The 14034-nt window shown below is 36.4% G+C and overlaps 1 protein-coding gene across 1 annotated transcript; it reads left to right on the forward strand.

The window, feature by feature from the left end:
- Positions 1-955: 955 nt before the first annotated feature.
- Positions 956-2353, forward strand: LOC117918130. The gene has a single exon (XM_034834654.1). The coding sequence runs from the start codon at positions 956-958 to the stop codon at positions 2351-2353; it is 1398 nt and encodes a 465-aa protein (XP_034690545.1).
- The last annotated feature ends 11681 nt before the right edge of the window (positions 2354-14034 follow it).

A 14034-nucleotide genomic window follows, 5' to 3' on the forward strand; every position in this document is an offset into this window, starting at 1 on the left:
ATTAATTTTTAAATTAAATTATAATAATTTTTAAAAGAGAAGTATTATTTTTTTGTTGTTTTATATGTTTGAATTTTTAAAAAAATTAATCATCTAATTACATATAATAATATAATAATAATTGGACATAAGCGTGTATAACTAAAAAAAAGATGTAATTTGGATCCTAAAGAATTTTTTTGTATTTATCTAATTTTATTTTTTATTCAATTAATTAAGAATAAAAATAAATATTATTTTAATTAATTACATATAATATTGATAGGATATTGAATTAATTATATATAATAATGATAGGATATAAAGGTATATAATAGAAATGATAAGACTATTTTAGGAAAAACAAATGTTTAAACACTTTGTACTTTTATATGTCGTATAGATATTTAAATTTAGTTTTTTGTTTATTCAATTAGGAATAAAACTAGATCATGTATTTTATCTTCTTTTTTGTCATCAAATCTAAATAATCAATATTACCATATTATAAACATTATGCTTAAGAGAAAAATAAAACAAAGAAAAGAAAAAAAAATGGGAGTCAATGTATGAGAGATATATACATTATAAAAAATTGACGATTATTCAATGACTATTGAGAGTGCCATAGAAAGAGTGTGTATCAGTATTAATAGATGCCATGTGAAATTATTCATAGGAGACCCAACAAACCTAACTTCTACCATCAACATTTCTTTATAAGTTATATAATTATTAATGAAATCTCACCATTTGCAATCCAGTTTACCATTTTTACCACTAAATGTTTTATGTTTAATGAGTATTTTTATTTTTGTCATAGATATATTATTTGTTTTATGAGAGCAAATGAAAGTCTACAACGTGAAATATGGTATTACATCTAAATATAATTTTTTCCCTTATAAATAAGACAGAGTGAGGGGAAGAGAAGTGCAGTGAGAAGTGAGAAGCAATAGAAGTGATTAAAGAGGAAATGGCATTACCAAGGTATGTGGTGCTCAAATCAAAATATAACAACAAGTACTTGCGGTACATCCATGAAGATGTGCAGATTCATGGATTTCTTCAATTCTCGGGGGAGGAGGTCGTGACTCCCTACTCAAAGTACCAAGTGGAGATGGCAAAGAATGGCAAGGGACTAGTGCACATAAGATGCTGCTACAACAACAAATACTGGGTAAGGTGGTCCAAGAACCACTGGTGGATTGTTGCCGGGGCCGACGAACCAGATGAAGACCAATCGTCATGGTCATGTACCTTGTTCGAGCCTGTCTACGTGGATGGCGATGCTCAAACACTCCAATTTCGCCACGTCCAGCTTGGACGCTATGCATGCTTATGGAGGCTTCCACCTCCTTATGGTTCTTGTTTGTTTGCTGGATCAACTTCGCCTGACAACGACCTCTGCGATGTCTGTACAATCATTGATTGGGAATCACTATTGCTATTGCCAAAACATATCGCCTTCAAGGGCGATAATGGCTACTTCCTCAGTGCCCGGACGATCGAGGGACACCCATATCTGGAGTTCGCATCAAGTGACATTGGAGACCCGACGGTGGGGAACGAGGTCTTCACCACTCCCGATGGAAGTGTCCACATAAAGTCAGATTACTTCGGCAGATTCTGGAGGCGCAGCCCTAACTGGATATGGGCTGACTCAGATGATTCCACCACCAACAACCCCGATACCTTGTTTTGGCCCGTTAGAGTTGACAAAAATGTGGTCGCTCTCCGCAACTTAGGTAACAACAATTTCTGTAAGAGACTCACCACCGAGGGCAAGATCAGCTGTCTCAATGCCGGGGTCTCCACAATTTCCAGAGAGGCACGGCTGGAGGTGGCAGAGCTTGTTTTATCAAGAAACCTCTATAATGTCAATTTTCGCCTCATGGACGCTAGGATCTACGACCAGAGGGTCATCGTGATGACCACCGGGGAAGCCATTAACATGACCCAAGAAATGCACACCCAACAGGTGAAGCTCTCGTATACAGAGACTAAGAGCCGTACTTGGAAGGGCAGCGTCTCATTGAAGTTGGGTGTCAAAATCACCATGGAAAGCGGCGTTCCATTCATCGCTGACGGAAAGTTAGAAATTTCATCCGAGTTTAGCGGTACATATGAGTGGGGAGAAACTGAATCAGAGACAACAGCAATGGAGACTGTGTACAATGTTACTGTGCCGGCGATGACTAAGGTGACCGTAAGCATGATAGCAACACAGGGTTCGTGCGACGTCCCTTTCTCCTACACTCAGCGCGACACTTTGACCGACGGGAAAAATGTTGTTTACAATATGGATGATGGTGTTTACGTTGGCGTCAATTGCTTCAACGTCAAGTACCACACCAAAGAGGAAAAGCTGTGATGTGAAATGCCAAGTGATGCTTCTAGGACTTGTTGCATTGGTCCAATCCCCCTCCCTTGCCTAATAATATTATCAAGGGTAATAAAATTGTGTTTGCCTCTACGTTTGGGACTTCTTGAGAGTGTTATCCATGATTGGAGAGCGCTTTAAAGAAAGGTGTTTCTTTTATAACATATCATCATGTACTGTGCTACTTGAGTTTGTGTTTTCTAAGTATTGATGAAATAAATATTTTGTGGGTGTTGTGTAGCATTTTTTTTTAAGTTTAATATCTTGTACTTGATATCCTTACATCTCATCTAGATCATTCTACCTCATTTCCAGATCTTAGAAATGCCTTGAATGGAGGAGAAACATTACTTTATATATTTTATGTGATTTTGATTTTAATGACTTATTTGCGAAGTACCTCTTTCATAGACCTCCAAATTTTGACCCCCATACACCTTAATGTGGTTATGTTGGATTGGACACTTAGTCAATATAGAATTGCTTGTTAGGAGGGCTGAAATTATAGACTGAGAGAAATCTTGATGGAGCAATTTGAAAGAGAAAATTCACATTACATTCTGTTATTGATCTTTTAGGTTTATATACAGATAAAGTTGCTAACAATTCCTAACAGCTTATCATAACGGTTGCTAACAATTCCTAACAGCTTATGGTAACAGTTTTTTCTACTAACAACTTTTCAGTTTGAGACTACTCAACCGTCTAACCATCTTGGAGCTTAGCTGGTGCATATATGTTGCTGTGTTTCTTGATTGTTATCATAGACCCATGATTTTCCGGATGAGGTTCTCATTCCATATATAAATCCGATATATAGACTTAGACATTGTTTATATTGTAAACCCATTCTCATTGGATAGAAATATACTTATCGTATCACCTAGACTTAGACTATATTCTTCACATTGAAAACTTAGATTCCTATTCTCATTCTCGTTGGATAGGAATGTACTACTTGTGTCATCTAAACTAAGATGTTCACATTGTAGTAGACTAAGATAAGTTCCTTTTCTTAAAACCCTTATTTTGATGACAAATCACATTAAGCTCAATAAAATATAGAAGAGTTATGGAAAATGTGTGTGTGAAAGCTAGGATTTGGTCAAAGCTGAGAAGAGGCCAACAGATATGGGTTGTAATTTGTAAATGCCCAGCAGGCTTTTATCACAAACCGATGGTGCAGGTGTGCAAGTGAAAGCTAGGATTTGGTCAAAGCTAAGAAGAGGCCAACAAAGATGGGTTGTAAATGCCCAGCAGGCTTTTATCCCAAACCGTATACAAAAGGGCCTATGCAAGAGACGAAGCAGCATTAACAAGCCTGTGGAGCCCTTAATATAACAGTCACTTTGAATGGGCGCACCACATGCCATCTTCTTCAATTAATGTCTGTTTTGGGCAAAATAGGGGACTTTCATATCTTTATAAAAAGGGATTTTGTTCTTTTGCCATTTCATAAACATATGTTGCTTGACATACATTCAAATATCACATTAGAACGATTTTATTTGTTGTCACATCTTCTTATATAATTATAATATTCAATTTAATTAATATGCATATCTTAATTTGTAGTTCTAAAATTTAGGATTCCTTTTTCTTTTGTTCTCATTACTCATTACTAATTGAATTTTGAAAAATTAGATATATTGCACTTGTAGCAAAGCATGGTCCCTTATTTTTAAAATTATATGAAATTTTAGTCTTAATATTACCCTTTTTCTTAGTAAAAAAAATTTATATTTTATTCTTAATTCTTTCAAAAAATAAAAAATTCACACAATAAAAGAAACTCCTTTTATTCTAATAAAATTTTACTATAAAACAAAATTCTTTCTCATGTACTCTTCATCTACTACTTTCATTAAAATTTATTCTTCATCGTAAAAAATAAGTTTAAAAATATTTTTTAACCATCTTATAAAGAAAAATGTTATTTGACATACATTTCATAGGACTTTGTTTGTAAGGAGAAAGGATGGTGTCCTTGTAGTAGCCCAAGTATATGTCGATAACATCAAATTTAGTTTCACATTAACTGATGAAGCACATGAATTTATTGAGGAAATGAGCACAATGAAAAAGTTATTTTACTTTCTTGGACTGCAAATAAGACAGATTAAAAATGGAATCTTTATATCGAAGTCAATTATGCTATAGAGTTGGTAAAGAGTTTGGCTTGGAATCAGCTAAATATGAGAGGACCTTGTCAGAACAAGTGTTACATTCTCCAAGGATGAAAAAAGTACGGAGATTGATCAATCTACATCACATAGAAGCATGATTGGAGATCTCTTGTATTTTACATCTAGTAGGCTAGACATAGCATGTAGTGTAGGTTTTTGTGCTACCAATCAAGCCCAAAAGAATCTCGTCTCGCAATAGTAAAAATGATCATCAACTGTATCGCTAGATCTTACAATTTAGGGTTATAGTGTACTAACAATAGTACTCTAGGTTTCTTGTATTATAAAACAGTACTACAAGAGGTTGATTTTACGTCAGGAGCAACTTCGTTGCATGGATGAGAAAAAGGCAGAATTATATATGCTTATCTACTAGAAAAGTTGAATAGTATAGGTAGTTCTTATACTCAATAAATTGGATTAAATAGATGATAGAAGATTTTGGAATCAAATGCAATACTATGTTCATCTTGTGTGATAATACTAGTGCAATAATTGCTTCGATTTCAATAAGCATAGTAGGACTAAGCATATTAACATTTGATTTCACTATATTAGGGAGCTTGTTAAAAATAACATAGTGAAAATAGAATATGTTTATACTAAAAATTAAATGGCATACTGTCATGAGGAATTGCACACCAAGTTTGAATGTTTGTCCTTTATATAAAAACATTAATTTTTCAAAAGCACTAATTTTTGTTGTAATAAAGGCATATTTATGGCACATATTTTGAATAGTCAATCCAGGATTAATTGAGTTTTTATCATGACTGATTAAGATTAATTGTTTTGATAAGTACCAAGAGTATATCCTTGAATATATGAGGTTATATAACTCCTTGAAAAAGACGATGATGAAGCTTTGAGTTAATTCTTAACTATAAAACCTTTTGTACATCAACCATTGTCCAAAAAAGATGAAAAATATAATTGACAATCTAAAAACGATAAAAGCCTTGAGTGAATTCTTAACTATAGTCAAAAACATTTTTGTTTTCATCAAATCCTCTTTCATAAAGTATTTCACCTTCGCCTTTGACATGTTGCCTCAAAACGTGGGTAAAAATACAAGACTATGGAAGTTGATATCAGAGGGAGAAAATGTGTGCTTGGTTGAGAGACACATGCATAGGAGGAGAAATCATTGGAAATTTATGCTTTAAATTTTTTAGACCAATACATACATGCTAGTAAAGGTTGTGGATATGTGCTTAAGTTTTGTTATAGAATTACTAAGGAATGAGATTGTTATTGAATTCATTTGATTGAAAAATCTCATAACAAAAGTAAGAATCTTCAAAGAATGGCACAAGTACAAATGAGATGCTAACATATGGATCAAGTTGTTGAGGCTTAGTTAGTGGTCTTTTGCTAATCACTTGACTTATTTATTGATCTTCAAGGTACCTAGACTCATCAATGTGCTTACTGACTTGATTCTCACTCGAATTGAACTCTGTTTCTCTAGATTCTTATTTTCAAAGACTTTATATCTTTCTATATAAGGTGTTGTCAGGGTAAGAGTAGGTTTGTAGGACTTTAGAATCTTAGTTCCCATTTTTATGAAATTTCTAAATCTCTTTAGTCCACTTAAAATTTCTTTTATCAAGTGAGAACCTAGAGTTTGTAGAGTCATCATACTATGAGAATTGCTATAGTTTTAATTAGTTTAGGATTTTTATGAGTAGTTATTGAAAAAGCCCCTAAGTTCAATGGGGCAACACTTAGAAGAGTGGTGAATGAGTGTATTAAAAAATTTAAATAAAAATTTATATGTTATACCAAATTTTTATCTTTTGAGTAGTCAGGGTATACCAATTTTATATTGTAGGCAATTCAAACAAAATAATTAAAAGATATAAATAATGAGACATAGATATTTTTACGTGGAAAACTCTCATACTAGTTATGGAAATCCACTATATGAGATCAAGTTACATAGATTTACCTAATCGTTTTATTTTAAAGACTTACTCTCTAATACCTACAACTTGATCCTCGTCCACGATGCAGCAACCTTCGATTGCTCCAATGAATATACTTCAGCCTTGCTAAAGGGATGAAGGTCTTTAACCCAAGATTTAAAGATCGAATCCTTGAACAAGAGACTGGGAATGGTGTGGCACGTTAAGCTTTGGCTTCATGCATGCAATTCCCTACTGCTACATCTCTTAAATGGCACAGATGAATTTGCGACTATGAGTTTCACGGGGCTAGATACTTATAGGTGCAAGCATTAAGATTAGTTTCAACAATTCAATAGTTGATTGGATTAAGTGTTGAGTATGTTGTACTAGGGTCTACTTTTACTACTCCATCTTTCAATCATTTCAAACTTCTGCCCCCCTCAAACCATCATTTCTACTTGGCTACCCTCTAGTACACCACTCCAAAGGTTGCATACCTCCCTTTCTTAATTCTTTTTTCTTGTCTTTTGATTTTTGAAAATCCAGTTTCCAAATAATTCAACTCTTTAATTTTTCATCCTTAGAATTTTTAGGTCTTGAAAATCCCATTTTTCAATAAAATTTGTTGTCATTTTCTTTTCGGCAAGCATTTTTCTTGTTTTCCTTGATTTTTAAAATGTTTTAAAATAAGCATGAATTTAATTCTATAATTCCAAATGATGGAATTTATAGAATTGATTCATGCAAAATAAATTGGGCTTTTGGTGGGGGCCCAACATGCGTGATTTTCTCATTGATTGATTGATTGATTTAATTCTAAAGATTTATGCACGCATGCGCTTCCACTTGATGGCGAACTCACTTTTTATTTAAAAAGGATTTATTTTTTAGAAAATGACTTGGAGTCGCTACTTATTTTTGTTTTATTTTTAAAGGGAAAAATAAAATAAAAAAGAAAAAACCTAAATGTGACTCGTAAAGGAAAAAACGGGGCTATGAAAAATCGAGTCTAGGTCCGGGGGTCGAGTTACCTATTGAGAAGATACGATGATAGATCGTAGCACTCCTCTAAGCCCTAAGAATTAGGTCTTTACTAATTAAGTTAAAGACACGTGTGACAATTGATTGATTAATTGTGGATACCGAATAGTGATCAAGGGTGTGAAGACAAGACACGCATGATAACAAATAAATAGATAAATACAATCGGGTACGAGGCGTACCTTAGTTGCAAGCTGAGTGCTATCATAAGAGATAAGGTTAGTGCACAAATACAGAATAATTGCGTGCATGTCATAGAGTGGGGTAAGTCAATCAAGCATAACAATCAATCAATCAATGAGAAAGCCCCTTATGTTGGGCCCCACCAAAACCCGATTTATATTTGCATGAATTAATTCCAAAAATTCCATTATTTGGAATTGTAGAATTATTCATGCTTATTTTTAAATATTTAAAGATCAAGGAAAATGTGAAAAATGTTTGTCGAAGAGAAAATGACAACAAATTTTTTATTGAAAAGAGGATTTTTGGGACCTAAAAAAAAAAATCTAAGGATGAAAATTTGAAAAGTTAAAATTATTTGAAAAACTAGAATTTGGAAAATTATTTGCAAGCTGGGGTTTGGAAAATTATTTTCAAAATCAAAGATGAAGAAATGGGAGATGACATGTGGCCTAAAAGTGGCCATGCAAAAATGGGGTCATGCATGCGGGCCCGGGATGTAACTGATACTACATCGTGAAGTTAGTGATTGCAAGCGGATATGATGAGGGACTTAGGAAAGAATCGCTCCCAATAAGTATGTAAGATGAAGATTTGAAGGGGGTGGGTGAGCATGGTGATGTTTCTTGGAATTAAAACAATCATGACCCTTCCAACTGTTTCTAATCCAAGAGAGAGAGGAGTGATATCCAATTGTAGCAAGTCTCGAACCTTCTCATTGCCCTCACTACTCAAAATGGTAGCTTGTACAACAGCACCATAAGCAACAACATCATCAGGGTTACTCTTGCAAAGTTCATTTCTATTGAAGAAATCTTGCATTAGTTGCTGTACCTTGGGAATTCTAGTGGATCTGCTAACGAGAACAATCATCATGAACAGTGCTCTTGTTCATTTTAGCATTCTTCAATCCTTTCTCCACAGGTTCCATACACTTTCTAAAGAAGTCCATGTTGAGTACTTTAAATTTGGCACGGGTTATAATTTGTAGCAGCTTTACTCTAAACATGTAAATATCTCTCTCTGAGGGAGACTCTGAAGAAAAATCTGGTTCCTCCTAAAGTAAGCTCTGACGTCTAAAATCCGTCAACTTAGGAACTAACTTCTCATCAAGCAATCATTCTCGTGTTCATATTACAGTTTCCCAAATCTACCATTTTCTTGTGCCCAAAATAGCATGAATCCATCCCATGAGAGTTAGTTCCCCAATTCAAAGAAGCTTATACAGACAACCACAAACAGGTCTAGTAGAGTTGTACCCACATAAGCTTTACAAACCACAAGAACCAAACACACTGCTCTGGTTCTCAACTGCCTACCACCCTACTCACAAGGCTTGCATCATCCCATGAGAAAATTCTCAAGTTCCCATCAGAATAAATCCTAAGATGCCTTCAAACTAGGAAAGGGTCTTCAAAATCCTTAAGTGATTGTCACAAGGATTTAAAGAGCATAGTTTCTCTTCTTTACTTTTCCTTCCTTTCATGCTCTTTAATGTACTCGACCGTTTCAAAAATGATCTTCACCCTCTTAGCCTTAGGGAAGAAAGTGGGAACCATGGTTTGGAGAAGTGCATACATGTCGCTCATCTTCTTTCCCATCTCTCTCTCTGTTTCTTGGCCAACTTCAGTTCTGCTTTGTTTTCTGGAGGTGGAGGTAAGAACTGCTGTTGAACGAGGTGATCTTTCGAGTGCAGTTGTTGTCCTTGAGAGTTGTCGAAGGGCATTGTTAGAAACTGTTTCTGTAAGAGCTGGTGACGGGCTATGTGTTGCACTGGGTGCCAAGTTAAAGGAGATGCAAGAAAAGATGGCAAACAGGCGCATCTATGAGGCCTCTGGAAGGGCATACATGCTATCGGGGTTGAGTTCACACTCATGGCAAAGATCAATCGCAATCGAACCAATGAACTACAGGTAGGAGGTATTTTGGACCACACTTTTACCACTTTTAGGAAGTTTTGGCAGCACGTGCATGAAGGACTGGGTTGGCAGTGACGTTTTCTTGAAGCAACCAGAGAATGACATGTTGATGAGGAATATTCTGTAGACCGTTATGGGTAGAGGGGTGTGGTTGTTGCTTGAGGGGAAGGTTGCTTAAGGGGCAGGACAACGGTAGGAGGGAAGATAGCTTGGGGAAAAGAGATCTCGAGGAAGAAAACTAGTGATGAGCCTAGGAAGAACGAGAGAGAATGGGGGGTTTAGAGGGAGCTTTTCAGAGAGTGATAGAGAGGTTAGGAGGAGAAGGAAGGTTTTCTGGAGAGAGCTTGAAGAAAACGAAAACCAGCTGAAAGAAGAAAAAGAGCAGAGTAGAGATGGAGATGAACTCATGAGTTTTCTAACTTATTTTTGCTAGAGAAGAGTTCTCCTAGGTGCGAGCATTATGGATTTTCTGTTCATATTTCTCAATACATTGTCCTTCATGCATTTTTCTTGTTGTTTTAGCTTTCATTCATTGTTTGGATGTGACTACTCTACTATTTTTTTTTATTTATTTATTTTGCTTGAGGCTATCATGTATATAGGTTCATCTGAATCATGTTAATGTTCTATGTTATTCCCCTGTTCATAGCCCATGGATTAAAACCTGAAATGAGGCTCGATATGTTTGCCATATGGTATTTCCTGTTTGTTTCTTTCTTGAGATTTCTTTTGTTTTTACCCCTGCTCTTTCTTCTTCTCTACAAGTTATTTTAAACTCATGAGTCACTTGTTGGGTTGTGTGAGGTTGGAGGGGAAGGGTAAATCACTACACTGAAATCACGTTTTGAAGTCATAAGTATTTCTTTGAGGGATTGCAATCAGCTTCAAGGCACTTTGTTTAAGGAAGTCTGATTATTGAATCTAGATGGATTAGAGAGATGCTCGAGTATTCATTTCATGCAAATCTAAGGTATGACATAAACAGGGGAACATTGAGGTGAGCAATGATTCATGGAATTTGTTTTGTGGGAAGGTTCTCAACTGTCTTGATGTTGGGGTTGGGATTGGCTTTCATTATAATCCATCTTATGAGGTGAGAATTTGGATATAGACGATGAATTGAGAAGACCAATTTCAAATTATAATGATGATCAGGCTTAGAAACCTAGCGCAATTTGTCATAGCTTAGAAGGAGAAAATGATTTCGAGGAGGGAGTTCTTAAGTTGGGGAGTCTTCTACACATTAAGGTCTTGAAGTTTTGGTGAGTAATGAATCATGCTCATTGTCCATGAGATTTTCCATGGAAGACTTTGTAGTGATCAAACTTGTAGTGAGAAGCCAGTGAATTGCGAACGCAAAACTATCATTTGAAAGAAGTGTTTCCGCAAGTTAATGAAGACCTTCAGTCAATTAGAGATCATTATGAAGCAAAATTGCAAGATTTCTGCAACTAATTGAATTTGAAGGCAAATCAATTGGAATGACCTCTATTGGAAACTGAGAATGAATCCTAGCAGCTTGAACACCAAGAAGAGCATGAGCAGGAATTTCATGTTGTTCTCTCACAGGAGTTCATTACACTCATAGCTAGGATAGAAAGGCTCCTAAAAGAGATGGATTAAGTTTCTAAACTAGTAAAACAAAATGAAAGTTTGAGAGCAGAGCTGAATTATCCGGTAATCTTTATGTTCTCACTACTAGTATTGAATTATCTGATGATGTTTATGTCAGTGAGAGCATTAATTCATATAATCTTGAGAATTTGTTGGACCTAAGTCTAATGATTTAGCCACGCTTGAGATAACGTCTAGTGTTAGCAACACACATCAGACTGAACCATTCTCTCCATAGTTCATTGGTTTGGTTGCGGTTGATCTTTGCCATGAGTGTGAACTCAACCCCGATAGCACGTATGCCCTTCCAAAGGCCTCATTGATGCGCCTGTTTGCCATCCTTTCTTGCATCTCCTTTAACTTAGCACCCAGTGCAACACATAGCCCGTCATGAGCTCTTGCAGAAACAGTTTCTAACAATGCCCTTCGATAGCTCTCAAGGACAACAACTACACTTGAAAGGTCACCTTGTTCAGCAACAACTCTTACCTCCACCTCCAGAAAATGAACCAGAATTGATGCTGGCCAGGAAACAGAGAGAGGGAGGGGAGAGAAGATGAGCGACATGTACGCGTTTCTCCAAACCATGGTTCCCACTTTCCAGAAAACCTTCCTTTTCCTCCTAACCTCTCCATCACTCTCTCAAAAGCTCCCTCTAAACCTCACTTTCTCTCTCATTCTTCTCAGGCTCCTCACTAGTTTTCTTCCTTAAGCTCTCTTTTCCTCAAGCTGTCTTCCCTTCTCTCGCTGTTTTGCCCCTCAAGCAACAACCACGCCCATTTGCCCATAACGGCCTATAGAATATTCCTCATCAACGTGTCACTCTCTGGTTGCTTCAAGAAAACGTCACTACCAACCCACTCCCTCATGCACGTGCTGCTAAAACTTCCTGAAAGTGGTAAATGTGTGGTCCAAAATACCCCCTACCTATAGACCAAAAATGAGGGTATACAAATATGCCTCTCTTCGGTAGAGATCACGAGTGTAATGAATGGATCACGAATATGTGAGAGATGAATGAAATGAAGTGAACTGTACTGAAGAATAGAAAAGATCTCAATTTTTGGTCTAAACACACAACACGATGAGCTCAAAATCAAGGTCACATACTAGGGACGTGAAACTCTAGACAAAGATATAACCAATGTGAGGGGTATATACGCAATGAATAGCACTGGATCGTGATACAATGAACAATACAAAGATGACTGAGACAAGGAATGATCAACACACAGAGAAAAAAGACTTGAATGAAGGATGAGGTGTGGCTTAAGGCTAAACAACTCAACTCGGTAGGTGCAGATTGAAGCTGAACAAGACTCAACTCAACTGATAAGACAATGACTGATCGATATAGGTGCAGTCCCAAAAAACTCAAACTCAAATTGGCAAGACAATGACCAATCAATATAGGTACGATCCCGAAAAACTCAAACTAAAACTGATAAGATGACGATTGATCGATATAGGTGCGGTCCAAAAAACTCAAACTCAAACTGACAAGATGATGACCGATCGATATAAGTGAGGTCTCAGAAAACACAAACTGAACTGACAAAACGATGACCAATCGATATAGGTGCGGTCCCAAAAACTCAAACTAAATACAAACTGATAGGAAGATCGCTGATTGATATAGGTACGACCTCTAAAACTCAAACTGACATAGAGGATGACCGATCGATATAGGTGTGGTCCTAAACTCAAACTGACATAGAAGATGACCGATCGATATAAGTGCGGTCCCGAAAACTCAAACTGAACTGATAAGATGAATGACCGATTGATATATGTGGAGTCTCAAAAACTCAAACTGAACTCAAACTGACAAGATGAATGACTGATCGATATAAGTGCGGTCCCAAAAACTCAAACTGAACACAAACTGATAGGAAGATGGCCGATCGATATAGGTGCGACCCCAAAAACTCAAACTCAAATTGACAAGACAAATGAATGACCGATCAATATAGGTGCGGTCCTAACTTGAACCAAACTAAAATTGACAAGACAAATGACCGATCGATATAGGTGTGGTCTCAACTCGAAAACTTAAAATGAATTGACAAGATGAATGACTGATCGATATAGATGCGGTCCCAACTAGAACCGAAACTAACAAGACGATGACCAATCGATATAAGTGCGGTCCCAACTCGAACTGAACTAAACTAAACTGATAGGAAGATGACTGATCGATATAGGTGTGGTCCCAAAACTCTTACTGAACTGAGAAGATGATGGGCGATCGATATAAGTGCGGCCCCAAGAATTGAAACTGACATGGAACTGACATGAAGATGACCGATTGATATAGGTGTGGTCCCAAAACTCTAATTGAATTAAAACTGACAAGACAAATGACCAATCGATATAAGTGCGGTCCCAAAACTCTGACTAAACTGACAAGATGATGTTCGATCAATATAAGTGCGGCCCTAAGAACTAAAATTGACAAGGAACTGACATGAAGATGATCGATCGATATAGGTGCGGTCCCAAAACTCTAACTGAATTGAAACTGACAAGATGAATGACCGATTAATATAGGTGCGGTCCCAAAACTTTGATTGAACTAATAAGATGATGGTCGATCGATATAGGTACGGCCCCAAGAACTGAAACTGACCCGGAATTGACATGAAGATGACTGATCGATATATGTGCGGTCCCAAAACTCTAATTGAACTGAAACTGACAAGATGAATGACTGATCGATATAGGTGCAGTCCCAAAACTTTGACTGAACTAACAAGATGATGGCCAATCAATATAGGTGTGACCCCAAGAATTAAAACTGACATGGAACCGACATGAAG

The sequence above is a fragment of the Vitis riparia genome, chromosome 7 (assembly GCF_004353265.1).
Source record: "Vitis riparia cultivar Riparia Gloire de Montpellier isolate 1030 chromosome 7, EGFV_Vit.rip_1.0, whole genome shotgun sequence".
In the NCBI taxonomy this organism is placed as follows: domain Eukaryota; kingdom Viridiplantae; phylum Streptophyta; class Magnoliopsida; order Vitales; family Vitaceae; genus Vitis; species Vitis riparia.